Below are 13606 nucleotides of genomic sequence, written 5' to 3' on the forward strand. Positions count from 1 at the left end.
ATGAACTTTCTGACTATTAGTAGCAGATGGAATTTTTAAAGGTTCAAAGTGAAACAAACAAATGAACAAAACCACTAGGGGAAGATGAGAATGTTGAAGGAAATTAGTTACTAAAAGATGTACAAGCCATAGGCCAGAATTTTCCTATTACTAAACAGCCCTATACTGACAAAATCTAAATCAGCATTAATTAATGTTGTTATAAAACATCAGGCCTTACAAACACCAAGATTCTAAACCTGCTCTTTTTCATTCCTAAAAACATCATCAATGATGCTACCAGATTTGGGCTTTACTTATCCTGGAAGGCTTTCTTTGGGCAGAAGGTGGCCAAAGACTTTGGTGTGTAAACCCAAATCCATCAAAAAAGAAAATAAGTAGGAGGCACTGTGAAACTGAACATCATGATTTTGAACCACTTAATTAAGCTTGAAAATAAAAAGGGAGCAATGAGTTTTTTCCCCTTGGAAAGAGAAACAGCAGAAACCACTTTTGTGTTTATACTAGAACAAGTCCACTGAGCATCCTCTGTAAACATTAAATAATGATCACATAATATCAAAAATGAAAGCCCCTTATTATTTATTGAACTGGATCCCACGCTCACAAGAAGGCTTTTAAATGAGATTCTCAAAGGACTTTATAAATGCTCTCTCATTATTGTTCACCTTTGTTTGAAAAGGTAAGTATCTCATCCTCATTTCAGAGTTAGGGACTAAAAGAGAGGTTAAAAGAAATATATAAAATTAAACCAAATCTGTCAATGATAGAGATCAAGGGTTGTTATCCCTTGAGGACTTAAAGTTCCTTTTGAAAAATTAAGCAATTTCACTAATTATTTTTAGGAGGGCATTTCACTAAAATATACTTTATCTGTACATCAAGGTCTAGGAAGAAAACTCACAAAATAATAACTGTGCTAAATAAAAAAATCAGTGTGGCTTCCAGAACCCTTTCTATTCTGCATACCCACCCATGTGGCTGGAGATTTGAAATGCTATTTAAGTCTCATTTTCCTTCAGAAGTTAACCTCTGCGGAATAAGATGCTGTTAAGGGGGAAAAAAATCTTTTCTGTCATTTGACTTTAACTTATGATAAATTAGCTTCAACTAGTTTCTTAGAAAATTGCCCAAGAAATGACTACAGAAAATTAAATACCAAGACTTCAAAGAGGCAAACACACAGCCTTCAAATTCCGACCTCAGAGAATAATCCTTCCTTTCTCATGCTTTGGAGAGATGTGAGTAAAGAAATCGTACTAGGGCATGGTAATGAACCATCTTTCAAATGACTTTTCTATCAATCTTCTTTTCAAAGGGTAATAAAGTGATGATTATTTCTAGGCAGTTTCTGGGAAGTTATCATCTCATTTCAATAGTAACCAGTAAGAAGGATGGTACTCTGGTATTATTGCCATGACGATAAGGGCAAGAACTGGTTGAGAATTCAATAGACAAGGTGTAGGTTGTTAAAAGCTATTTCCTGGAAAATTAAAACAGAGAGAGATCAAAAGAATTGTGTTGGGTCTTAAGGAATTGGTAATCATTCCCTTCTAGATTAAAAATGCAAATCTGATTTGTTAACTAGTAAATGAAATCCATTATCATCTGAAGGTTTTATTATTTGTTTCAACAAATAAAGTTGAAAGCTTATTACATGCCAAGCTTTGTGGTAGATGCCGGTGACTGATGGGGAAAGGCTACAAGCCATGACGGGAACATCTATGTCATGACTTTTAGAGTGTGAGTGATCCATCTCATCTAAAACAATAACAAACAACAGCAACAACAAAATTTTTTTTTCAACTTTTCATTAAATGGTGGTTAGGGAAGTTTCAGTCACCCAGAACTTGTTTTTCAAAGCCACAGAAAATAGCACAGTGAGAAAGACCCAAAACTGTATCTGATTTCATTCCCCAGAGTTGTTACTAGAAGCTTTAAGATGTCATCATGCCGAAGTTACCCCAGAAACACACAGTTCCAAGAAGGGAATGCCTGTACTCAGGATGCCTTCAGGAAGGACTCCCAGGAACCTAGCTGTTTCTCTGGTCCGCAGATTCAGATGCCATCTGTGAGATGGGCTTAGGACTCCTATAAGGATCTGCAGTCCATTTTTCCTCAGTGGTTCCTAAAACCACCCCAGCTATGTCTTTTCATTTGCCCTAATTCTCACATCCCAATCTAAACCTACTGCTCACTGGCAGATAGAATATAGGACACATCTCTGTGTTCAACATTCCCCCCAAAAGTCAAATTTTTCAGCACTCATCAGAAACCCAAACCCGGAACAACAACCAAAAAAGAAATAAATATAAGACACGCCACTTTTTAAGGGAAAAGAAATGTTATGTGCACTGTACCCTCATCTCTTACACATTACAGAGAAGGCACTTAATAAATACCTGTTGAATAAAATTAACCAAATGAATGAATTCATTCATTTGTAGTCATGAATCGAAGTCATGATTATCACATTGGTATTTTCCTGTCAGCTATCCCACGGTGACCTTTGTCCAGTGTTTCATCTTTTTAAAATGTTATTCCGGTGATATTTTCTTAAAAAAGAGAGACACAGAACCACAACACAGAAAAGAAAAATCAAAATGTATTTTTTCAAGTTCCATTCCAGGTAACAAATATTTGACCAATGAATTCATGCTTTCTAGTGTGGCCTTGGATAGGAAAATCACCTCTTTCCATAGTTGAACATGGCTCCGAAGTGAGTACCAACAGATCTCTTACTGATTTGCAGAACAGGATAAAACAGTTAAGCTCTGAAAAAGCATTAACAATTTATCCTCATTGCCAATCAAGAAATCACCCATATTTCCCACCTCCCACCACCCCCAAGACCAAAGTAAAAGGGTTGTAAATCAGCCATCATGCATCTCACAAAAATCATACACTATCCTTGGCAAACCAAATCCTTGGCTTTCCATCCCCCTACCTTTGGGCAACATTTCCCCAGAGTATAACCTAAGAACACAGGAGCACTGATTTGAAAGGAAGCCAGCTAATGCAAGGGCTAAGGTAAAGATAAGGTGAAAATTTCAAGCCCCAGGAGGCTTGTTGCTGATAGATTGGAATGCTTTTTAATGAGGAAAGGAGATGAGGGGAGAGCGGGGGAAGGTACCCAGCCCTTCAAGTCCTCCTTGGGTGAACAGTTTGTGGTTGTTCTGAGGTAGGGTGACCCTTGATAAGTGTGAAAGAGGGATGACTGATCCCCCAAACATGTTGTACAGTGTGGCTTCCAGGGACCCTTTCTTCAGGCTTCTGAAACTGATCACATGTGCTCAGGCCATCCTTAAACTATACACTCCAGCACTCTTGAAGCCACCAGAACTCTGACTGCAATGAATCAAAATTTTCAAAGCATGTCTTCATTCAGAAACCCCATCTTTACTTATATGACCTGACATAGAGTAATTCAGCTTGTAATATTATATACCCAGCTTTGAAAAAGGGAGTAATTCTTAAGAGGTTGGCTTACTCAACTCTCTAACCAATAGTGTCCCTGAGCTTAAGGGAAGGAAAAACATTTCTTAATAATTGCTAGTTTTATATATCCTTGTTCCCTTAAAAAAAGAAAATGCTAGGGCATTTGTCTTAGACTTCCCTTCCCTCTCTTCTAGAGAAACCTGAAATGCCCAGTGATCATATGATCCACTGATGATACTCAAACCCAGTAGATATCACCAGGATGCTACCTTTTCACTGACTAGTTTGTGCAGGAGCGTCCTCCAGTCTGTGCAAATACACCTTCTCTCCATTGTTTTCCTTTCTGTCACTATATAAAGCTCTATGCTGCTGGAAAGGAGAGAGGAGGAAGTCGAGTGACTTTTTTATGTACAACTATATACATAAATGGCACCCCACTCCAGTACTCTTGCCTGGAGACTCCCAGGGACAGAGGAGCCTGGTAGGCTACAGTCCATGGGGTTGCAAAGAGTCGGACACGACTGAGCGACTTCACTTTCACTTTTCACTCTCATGCATTGGAGAAGGCAATGGCAACCCACTCCAGTGTTCTTGCCTGGAGAATCCCAGGGACAGGGGAGCCTGGTGGGCTGCCATCTATGAGGTTGCACAGAGTCGGACATGACTGAAGTGACTTAGCAGCAGCAGCAGCATATACATAAATACAATATGGGGGCTAGGTGATGAATAGCAGTGGAGGTTAGAGTCTGCACACAGAGTGAGAAAATAAATTAATCTGCCTGGTTCTTTAAGTGTCCAGCATTCTGCACCAAGGAATGAGGTATGAAGGAGCAGCTTTCCCAGCTGATTCATTCAAAGGTCTTCCTGTGCAACTTGAGCATGATGAACCCTGCACATGCAAAGCACCCTGCACAAGGGTCAATACCTAGGAAAACCCATTCATCAAACAACAGGGAAGTCCTTGGGCAAGAGAGACCTGAGACTCAGAAGGCACGTCCCAGAAGGCCCTCGGGGTAAGGCCATTCTGGCAGAGGCTCTGACATCATCAATGTTATATCACCAATCTATGTTACCATAGAGTTCATGGAAGGCAGGTCAAAGGCTGTCATCTTCTTATTGCTATTTTTGTTTGTTTGTTTTTTGTTTTTTACAATCGTGTGAGGTCTTCTGGAGAATTACTACCCTCTTCCCCCGCTGGAGTCTCCTCAGCTGGTTCTATTTTTATTTCAAGTCCAAAGGCAGAACTTATCCTTCCAGGAGAGTAGTCATTTCTTTTTAAGTCTGCAAGGAAGACAGTTAAGACAGTGATGGGGAAACTTAAGAACATAATGTTCAGATAGATTGGACTTTTTAGGCCAAGTGCTCAGAGAAGACTCTGCTCCCTCTGATGTGTGAAACTCAAACCCTCAACCCTGTCCAAGGTACCCCACCAGGCACATATGTGACTCTAACTCCCCAAGGCTGTATTCACTGTGGCAAGACTCGGTTGCTTGGCTCAATACACAGTGCCCTTGAGATGTGACCTGGCCAGAGTTAAGTGACACCATACTAGAAACAGGGCATTTTCACTGTCGAATGATCGCAGAGTCAGACTGTTCAGTCAGAATGGTGGACTTGAGACATCGGTGGTCAGTTTTCTGCAACAAAAATGTACCTCTAAAAATGTACCTTTGGCTGAACCTCTAAAAGCATCATCCAATAATCAAATCCTCTGCTTCCTGAAGCCTCCTTTAGTTCAACAGGGAAATTACCTAAAGAAATCATTAACAAGGGCAACCCCTGTGGAGAACTTAAGGAGGACAGTGCGCTTTAAATGTTTGGATATCATGGTATATACCATGTTGATTAAATTTGTTAAACTTAAACATACATTCAGTTTTTTAATATTAAATGGGGACTATCTGGACATAAAACTAATACATACTATAGTTTGATAATAGCCAACACTTATTACGTTGCTTCAATCCTTACACCACCTTTATGAGGTAGGTGCTATCATTCCCAGCTCATAGATGAGAATGAGGCCCAAGATCACAAAATTAGTACAAAGCATTCCTGGGATGTGAGCTCAACCTATGGACGCCATGCTCTTATACACTTTCTGAAATGACTTCTCTTTAAAAACGAAACAAAACAGTAAAACATAAACAAAAAGAAAAATCACCCCTACTCCTGTTTTCTGAGCTAAGCTTTTTAAAATTCAAATTACCAAATGTTCGAGTAAATGAGGATATTTCTTATTTCCATTTAAATAAATGTGTTAACTAAGGTTTCGAAAGGAAATAAGGATTAGATCTAGAAATGGAGGAATTCTTGAATGACTCAAAAGCCACCATGGTAGGGAAAGGCAAGAAGGAAGGGGGTGAAGGAATCTTAATCCTACAGAAGAGGTGACTGGATGGAAGCAGTGAGATATGCCTGAAGTTTCCCTTAATCCTGGCTGATCAGATATAATCCCTGTGTCCTCAAGAAAAAGAAGTGGTCCTGCCCAGGAAACAATGAATCAGAGCTGGGAAGAGGGCAGCACCTGAGGACGCTGAGTTAATGAGGTGGATTCTGGCCTGTGATCATAGGCTAGGAGATATGTATCAGCTCCTGCATCCCTGAGGACCCTTACCTGGAGGCCTGGATGTGGTTCAGTCCAGCCCCTGCTCCTTCCTGAGCTCTTTCTATCCAGAATGGAGGTCAAAGGGCAGCTCAGCCAATGTGCCGAGGACTGTTCTCTTTGCCCATTTCCACTGTGTGGTTTGTGAGAAGGAGTCCTGGGGAGCCACCAGACGACAGCGAGACCCCACTCTCTGGACCACTCGAGTCTGACATCCCGACCTCAACTCCCTGGCTGACAAGCTCCTCCCTGCTGGAACTGGACGCTGTTACCTATCCCAGTCTCCTGCTGCTTCGTGCCCACTAGAGCAACTCCTACCTTCAACTTCAACAAGATTAGAAATTGCCTTTCTTTGCTGTAAATTTTCACCTACTCCATCTCAAGTTACAATGGATGTTGATCTTTTACTGATTTCCAATTTGGGGCTGAATCACTTATGATAAGGCTGGAAGGGCTACTCAGCTTAAAAGATGTGAAATTCCATTTTAAGGACAAGTGTGGTACAACATTAGAGAAACAGGGAGTGAGCTGAGACTGACATAGAGCATCCCTTCTGAGATAAAAGGAAAGAACGCAACAGAGCTGGGGCTGCCGACTTGGGGCCCACAGACCTCCAGCTGTTGCCTTTTATGTTAGGAATATTTTTCTGTGCTGAGTCTATTAGTCTTAGAGAAAGCATGTCACACTATCAAATCAGATTTTAAAAACATATCTTGTAATGTATGTTGACAGGGGTAGGTTTTTATCATAAAAAGCACTACTTTAATTGATAGCTGCTGCTTCCCTCCATGCCCCAGCCTCCCAAATGTCCAATGAGTAAATAAGGACAGAACAGAAATACTGTGGGCATCACACAAGATCCAAGGGGTGGGGGCACGGTGGGGGGAATCTGCCTCCATCCAATTTTACCCCCAATTAAGTAGGTGGAACTTTTCCCTTAGAGAGACTGTGACAAGCATTGGGCCTGATGTTGTTTTATCACATTTTGGCAGAACCTGAAGTAAATCTCTGTCCTTTTAATCCCTTTAGAGACTTGAAAAATTTGCAGTCAGAAAGTCAGGCCTCGAATGCGAATGAGATAAAAAAGTGATTACGATTTTCTACTCCATCCCAGGTTACAATGACTGATGCTCAATGAGAGATTTACTTAGAGGAAAATAGAATTGTTTGGGGCATACCCGGGAGTTTGAGCTTCCGGCAGCAGGAGTTGCAATGATGTTTTGCAATGAAGTTTCTAATTGCATCTTCCCCTAAATTGGCTGGTCCAAACACCATTCCTCTTGATCTAGAGGAAATATCAGAATATCAATTAGATCACAGCTAAGAAAAAGGAGCTCAACTAGGATTCTCTCAGATACCGAACAGTATCCCATAGTAACCCAGTAAACTTGAAGGAGCCAACAAAGAACAGAGCACTTTGGGGAAGCAACAATGTTAGGTCTGCACATTTAAAATTCAAATGCACTTCAATCTTTGTACCCAACTCCAAGACCTACTGTGAAACTCATTTCCACACTAATCTGATAGAAAAGTGAACTTTCTATGTACCACAGTAAAACAGAATACAGTGAGACCCTTTTTCATGCATATGGGGTGAGAGAATGACATTCACTACCAACTGTTCTACTAGAAAACCCAAAAGGTAAGTATGCAATAAAATAAATTTGCTATTGGAGCACCCCTTCTGAAAAGACTGATGTGCATTGTTTCAAACCCAAATACTGTTCTCAAGATAATCAATGTCCTCAAACACAAAAGCCCAGAAAAACCTGACACCCAGGATCCATGGCTCTTTCTATAGCTCCTTCTACTCAGCAAACTGCTATGGCAGTTTTCTGGGCTCTTAGTGAAAAGACATGACAACTTGGAGACAATGATTTTGTGGAATTAAACTTAGGTGACAAAATTATAAACAGAATCATATATAGTGGGCACATTTTGAACACTCTATAATTGATCTATTATAGATTCTCATAATATTAGAAAATTATAATAGATTCCAGGGTCAAAGTTTACCCATTATTAGATCATATACAACTGTCATTCTTCGGCTGACAAGCTACACACCATGGAACACAGCACACCAGAAATACCTCCAAAGAAACTCTATGAAAGCTAATATTTTATTTTAATGACATGCACAGTGGAAAACAGCACATTTTAAAATCTGAACTCAATTACCGCTCTTAAATACCACGTCTTAAGAAAAAAGAAAAGCAAACTATCACAAAAGGAAACAATAAACTTTGCTTCTAAGGAATGCGGTTTTTCAAAAGGGACGTGGTGTAAAAATGGACTTTTTTTTCCATCTGAGTATTGAAACATTTATCTCAATTTCCACTTCCTTTTGGCAGAATAACAGTAGCTGCTCTGAAGATGTGCCAAGCTTAGAACGAGGGCTGATGTCAGTTTGATCTCAGATTGCCTCTTTGCTCTGAGGCGGGTAGGTGGAGGAAACCTCTTGGCAAGATGACATGAGCAGACACCCAGGATTAACTTTCCTGGTCACTCAATCGCCCTTACACAATATGGCCTTCTCGGTGTTTACCAGGCTGCATAAGCTGCCTTTTGTTAACTATTCCTCCTTCAGTCCACATGGTAAGGAGTCACTTCTTTAAGGTGAAAACAAATGTGGCAAAGAAGTAGAATCACACAGTATTTAGTACCAGAATTCTATGATGCTGATAACGTGAAAAACAAAGTTGCTTTTTGAGTCACTAAAATTGCAGAATTCCTTTTATTGTCTCTCTGGCATGACCTTATTGGAATATATCACTCTTATGCCTTCCACACTACTATTTATTTCCCCTCAGTAAAGCATAAAAGTTCCCAACTTAGAAATTTAACACTGATTCTCAGATAAAAGCTGTAAATGAAATCATTTCCCTCTATGAGATTTGTTAAAGTTAAGACAAAAGAATCAAAATTACTATAATATGTATGTATCAGGGGTTCAACCACTCCCTGAGCAGTGGAGAGCGAAGGAAGGTTGTAGGGACACTAATACACCAGGCCTACAGCCTTGCAGTCTCAGACAATCATGTTTGAAAAATTATACAACTGTTTTCCAGATTTTTCACAGCACAGGAAAGCAGGTGGCAACTTGGTTTCACATTCGAGGAAATGCTAATTAGTGCCATGTACATAGAGCTTTACTAAAGAACATCTCATCATTATCATTCCATACTTGTCAAATGCCTGAAACCATCAATGCAGTAAGTGGAAAAATAAAAAGAAAGATGCAATCCCAAACTACCAGTAACACTTGAGGCAACCTCCACTGAGGGTCAGTGACCTGAGTGAGGGAACAAGGTGAGCGGCCAGAGAAGATTTGGGAGAGAAGGTATAATGATTCGGTCTTCGCATGCAAGGGAAAAGTTCACATGCTGGGGAAAGTTATGAGACAACAGGCATTAGAGACAATATCAGAATTTGCACCACAAAATATCTTCCCTCTTGGTAGAGGATCATTCCTTTTCATTGACCCCCTTCTCCTCATAGGCAAGTTACCATCTCCACTGAGCTTCTGTTTTCTCATTCGTGAACAGGGATCGAAGCCATTTCCTTCTAAGGTTATTGTTAAGAGTAAAATAAACAACACGTGACAGTGCTTGCTCCTCAAACTTTTTTTTTCTTCGGTGGGGCGGGGAGCTGTAGGCTGCAGTGCGAGACATGCAGGATCTTAGTTCCCCTGACCAGGGATGGAACCCACGCCCCCCTGTAGTGGAAGCATGGAGTTTTAACCACTGAATCTCCAGGGAAGTCCCTCTCAAACTTTTATTTACACCAAATCACCTGAAGACCTTCTGAAAATTCAGATTTTTGATTGGGGAAGTCTAGGGAGGGTCTTTTCTAATGAAAATATTGAAGGCAGGAGGAGAAGGGGACGACAGGATGAGACGGTTGGATGGCATCACCAACACAACGGACATAAATTTGATCAAGCTCCGGGAGATGGTGAAGGACACGGAAGCCAGGCATGCTGCAGTCCATGCAGTCACAAAGAGTCGGACACGACTGAATGACTGAACAACAAAGGGAGGGTCTCAAGAGGCTGCATTTCTAACCATCTTCCAGGTGATGCTGATGCTATTGGTCCTGGCCCATGCAAAAGTTTAATATATAAGAGGCATCCAGAATTGTGAGCCTCATTGAACTAATCAGATATAATTCTCTACACTGTGAGAAAATAGTACTCATTATCTTCACCATGAAGAAGAACAACTCCCCCAAAACTAGGTGACCCCACAAAACCAGACAGGCTATAGTGATACCAACCTATCAGTTTCCAGTGTTCCCATCCTCAAGTCATTAAAAAAAGTCTGCTATAAGACAGAGGCTCCCAACCCTGAGTGCCCATTAGAACCACGTGGGAAACTTTTGAAAAATACAGACATCAGGGTCCCATCCTGAGATTCTGACTTGAGGATAATTCTGAGCAGCTTTATTTTTTTTACGTTCCCTAGGTGACCCTAATAGAAATTGAGACACACTGGCTTATAGAATGCAATTAAATACTCAACTGTCAAGAGGAATAATATAATCTTCTTAGAATTTGAAAAGTTTGAAATATTCAGGTCATATTAAATATACATACCAAGGTCAAAATTTAATAAATGATATACATAAAGTATACATAAACTAGATTCATTATATATGCAAAAATTTTCACTGCAAAATTATACAAAGTTTCTACTACAAACTCTTGGGCATAGAGGACAACTGAAGAAATAATACATATTTTTAGCTAAAAAAATAGCAAAGCCTTTATCTGTACACTAAAGGTTACAACATGAACTCCAGGGTCAAATATCATGGGGTTTGGATGCAGTGGAGCAGTGTAGCTCACTTTTATCTTCTCTAGCTCACCTGATTCAAAGAAATAGCTAATACACTTTTAGATGTACCTCCTTGTAGAGACACCTACAGATGGTACCATATTTAGATTAAATCATTCAGTAAAAGAATATAGCATTAAAGTAGCGAATAACTACAATATGAGTCCATAGGAGGGAAATAAAAGTTTCAGAGTTCATCATATAGAAATCACCCATTTTTATAAATATATATCCATATATATATATATACACACACACACACCCCCCACAAACCAAGTTTAGATACTTAAGACAACTAAGAAGTTAAAATGTCATATGCCAGCAATTCTCAAAAGTGTGGGCTTTAGGCCAGCAGAATTAGAATCATCTGGGAACTTGCGACATTATGTGAACCCATCCCAAACCCACTGAAGCAGAAACCAGGGGCAAGAGCTGGAGGTAAAGGGCAGCAAACTGTGTTTTAACAAGCTCTCTGGGTGATTATGATGCAAGTTTATATTTGAAAACCACTGTCATTTTTCTATATTGATCCATCCTTAATCACCACTTTTTTCCTTAATCATCACTTTTTTTTTTACTCCACTTTTAATACCACCTCTGATCCTTTACTGCCAAGTCCTCCCAAAAGCCTGCTTGTGGGATAAAATGTCCATGGGAATTCAAAGGACAGGCAGATGACACATCTCTCTGTATAATTTACCGTCCTGAATTAATAGACAATCTGATGACTCCATATCTAAGCTCCATTGTTTGGGCCGCTCACAGATTTGCTGTTACTAAATAGCACACTTTCTGCCCCCAGCTTTATTTTATAGGCATGTGATGGAAGACACTACCCATGACAATACAATGACTCCACTGTGAAGACAACAAAGGAAACTGTCTCTCCTATGACATTATCTCCATGTCAAAGCATATAGAGGCTGCACTTACCCATATTTCTCTTTTGTCTGGGATACTAGAAAACTCAGAGTCAAATTTGCAACAAAGTTCTGGCTACAGCACTGGTCTTTATACAATTTCCATTTTTATGCCCTAACAACTCCAGATTTAATCATACTCTGCTTATTTTTTGGTCCCCATTTCCTAAGCTATGCATTCTTCAAAACTGTACTTTAAATCTTACTGTATTTTATCATATTTGGATACAGATATTTGGGGATATAGATACAGACATGGATAAAACCTGCCTCAAAATCTTCCTAGGATATAGGCAAGATATATAAGTGCTGAAAAATTAAGTTTAAGAAATCATGTACAATGTGCCAAATGCAATTTTCTAAATGATAAATTAACTTACTGTTTGTCTTCAGGTTTTATTACAGATGGATCTGTCAAATTTTCTCCAACACCTCCAAAGAAAAAGAAAATTTAGTAAGTGGGGAGTTTCACTTTTTCAGAAATTCAAGAAAATAATAACCAAGTTTTATTTCCTTTCTTTAAACCTACATCCACACTGTGGTAAATTCAACATCATGTGAATTTACTGTACTATAAAAATTGTCCAAACAAGTTTGAAAACTTTAGTTAATGCACTATATCCTGCAATCCCCTCTATTCAGTTCAGTTCAGTCGTTTAGTCGTGTCCGACTCTTTGCGACCCCATGAACCACAGCACGCCAGGCCTCCCTGTCCATCACCAACTCCTGGAGTTCACTCAAACTCATGTCCATCAAGTCGGTGATGCCATCGAGCCATCTCATTCTCTGCCGTCCCCGTCTCCTCCTACCCCCAATCCCTCCTAGCATCAGACTCTTTTCCAGTGAGTCAACTCATCACATGAGGTGGCCAAACCTCCAGGCTACAAATGAGCGCATTTTGATGTGTTCACAATTACTGATGATGGCATCCATCATTCATTTATCATTCGTATACACTAGACAGTCTAATTTTATTTTTTCTAACTCTTGGCAATCATGAAAGAAAAGTACTAGTATGCTGATAGCCTTATTTTACCAATGAGTACACTGATGTTCAAAGATATTAAGCAATTTGTCAGAGGTTGCACAGACCACAAGAGGTCATTACAGGATTCCAGCTGAGCCAAAGCCTGTGTCCCTCCCCCTAGTCCATGGTCTCTTTAGATGGGGTCCATCAGTGCTCAGCAAAGTGCAAGGACTGTGTGGTTCAGCAGATACCCACCTCTGGTCTATCAAAGACACACAACAAATGCAATTTTTATAACGTTTACAAACAGAAGAATATAAACAGCCTACATTCTTGATCTGGGTGCTGATTACACACATGTGTTCAGTTGTTCTTTAAGATGTACACTTATGCTGTGTGCACTTTCTTGAATGTATGTGATCCTTCAGTAAATTTTACTTCTTTAAAAAATGGCACCAAAGCAGAAGAAGACAATGTGAGTGTAATTTAAAACAAATGTTTATCAAAACAGGGATCAACATCAAAGTGAATCTCTGTTATTAAATGCAAGTGGTGGTGCGACTGACTTCTGATGAGAGCATTTTCACAAGTGAGCCAGTCAGACGGGTTGAGTGCACCACGTGGGCATAAGCCAGCAATTCCTGAGACCATACTCTAATCAGCATTGGCTCTCTTGGCTTGGAAGAGACCAACCTCATGGGAAATCTACTTAAAATCACATAAAACATAAAACATTATTATGTGTTTCTATTTGGTTAAAAAAAACAAACAAACATGTTTCCAACCACTACTTTAAAAAAGAAAGGTTTTTACCATATTCTGTACTTTTTACCATATG

General features: G+C 39.8%; 1 protein-coding gene across 4 annotated transcripts in view; it reads right to left on the reverse strand.

Annotated features, from left to right (window-relative positions):
* Positions 1-2587: 2587 nt before the first annotated feature.
* Positions 2588-13606, reverse strand: part of TRPM6 (transient receptor potential cation channel subfamily M member 6) — a 154416-nt gene continuing 143397 nt past the window's right edge. For all 4 annotated transcript variants that reach the window (XM_055426893.2, XM_055426894.2, XM_055426891.2 and 1 more), the window contains 3 exons: positions 12182-12233; positions 7222-7328; positions 2588-4719 (listed from right to left, as the gene is read on the reverse strand). In XM_055426893.2, coding sequence (XP_055282868.2) covers positions 4586-4719; positions 7222-7328; positions 12182-12233 — 293 coding nt within the window. In that variant the 3' untranslated portion in view covers positions 2588-4585. The remainder of the gene's footprint in view (positions 4720-7221; positions 7329-12181; positions 12234-13606) is intronic.

This window comes from Moschus berezovskii, chromosome 7, assembly GCF_049115385.1.
Source record: "Moschus berezovskii isolate FMDL1 chromosome 7, NW_MosBer_1.0, whole genome shotgun sequence".
NCBI lineage: Eukaryota > Metazoa > Chordata > Mammalia > Artiodactyla > Moschidae > Moschus > Moschus berezovskii.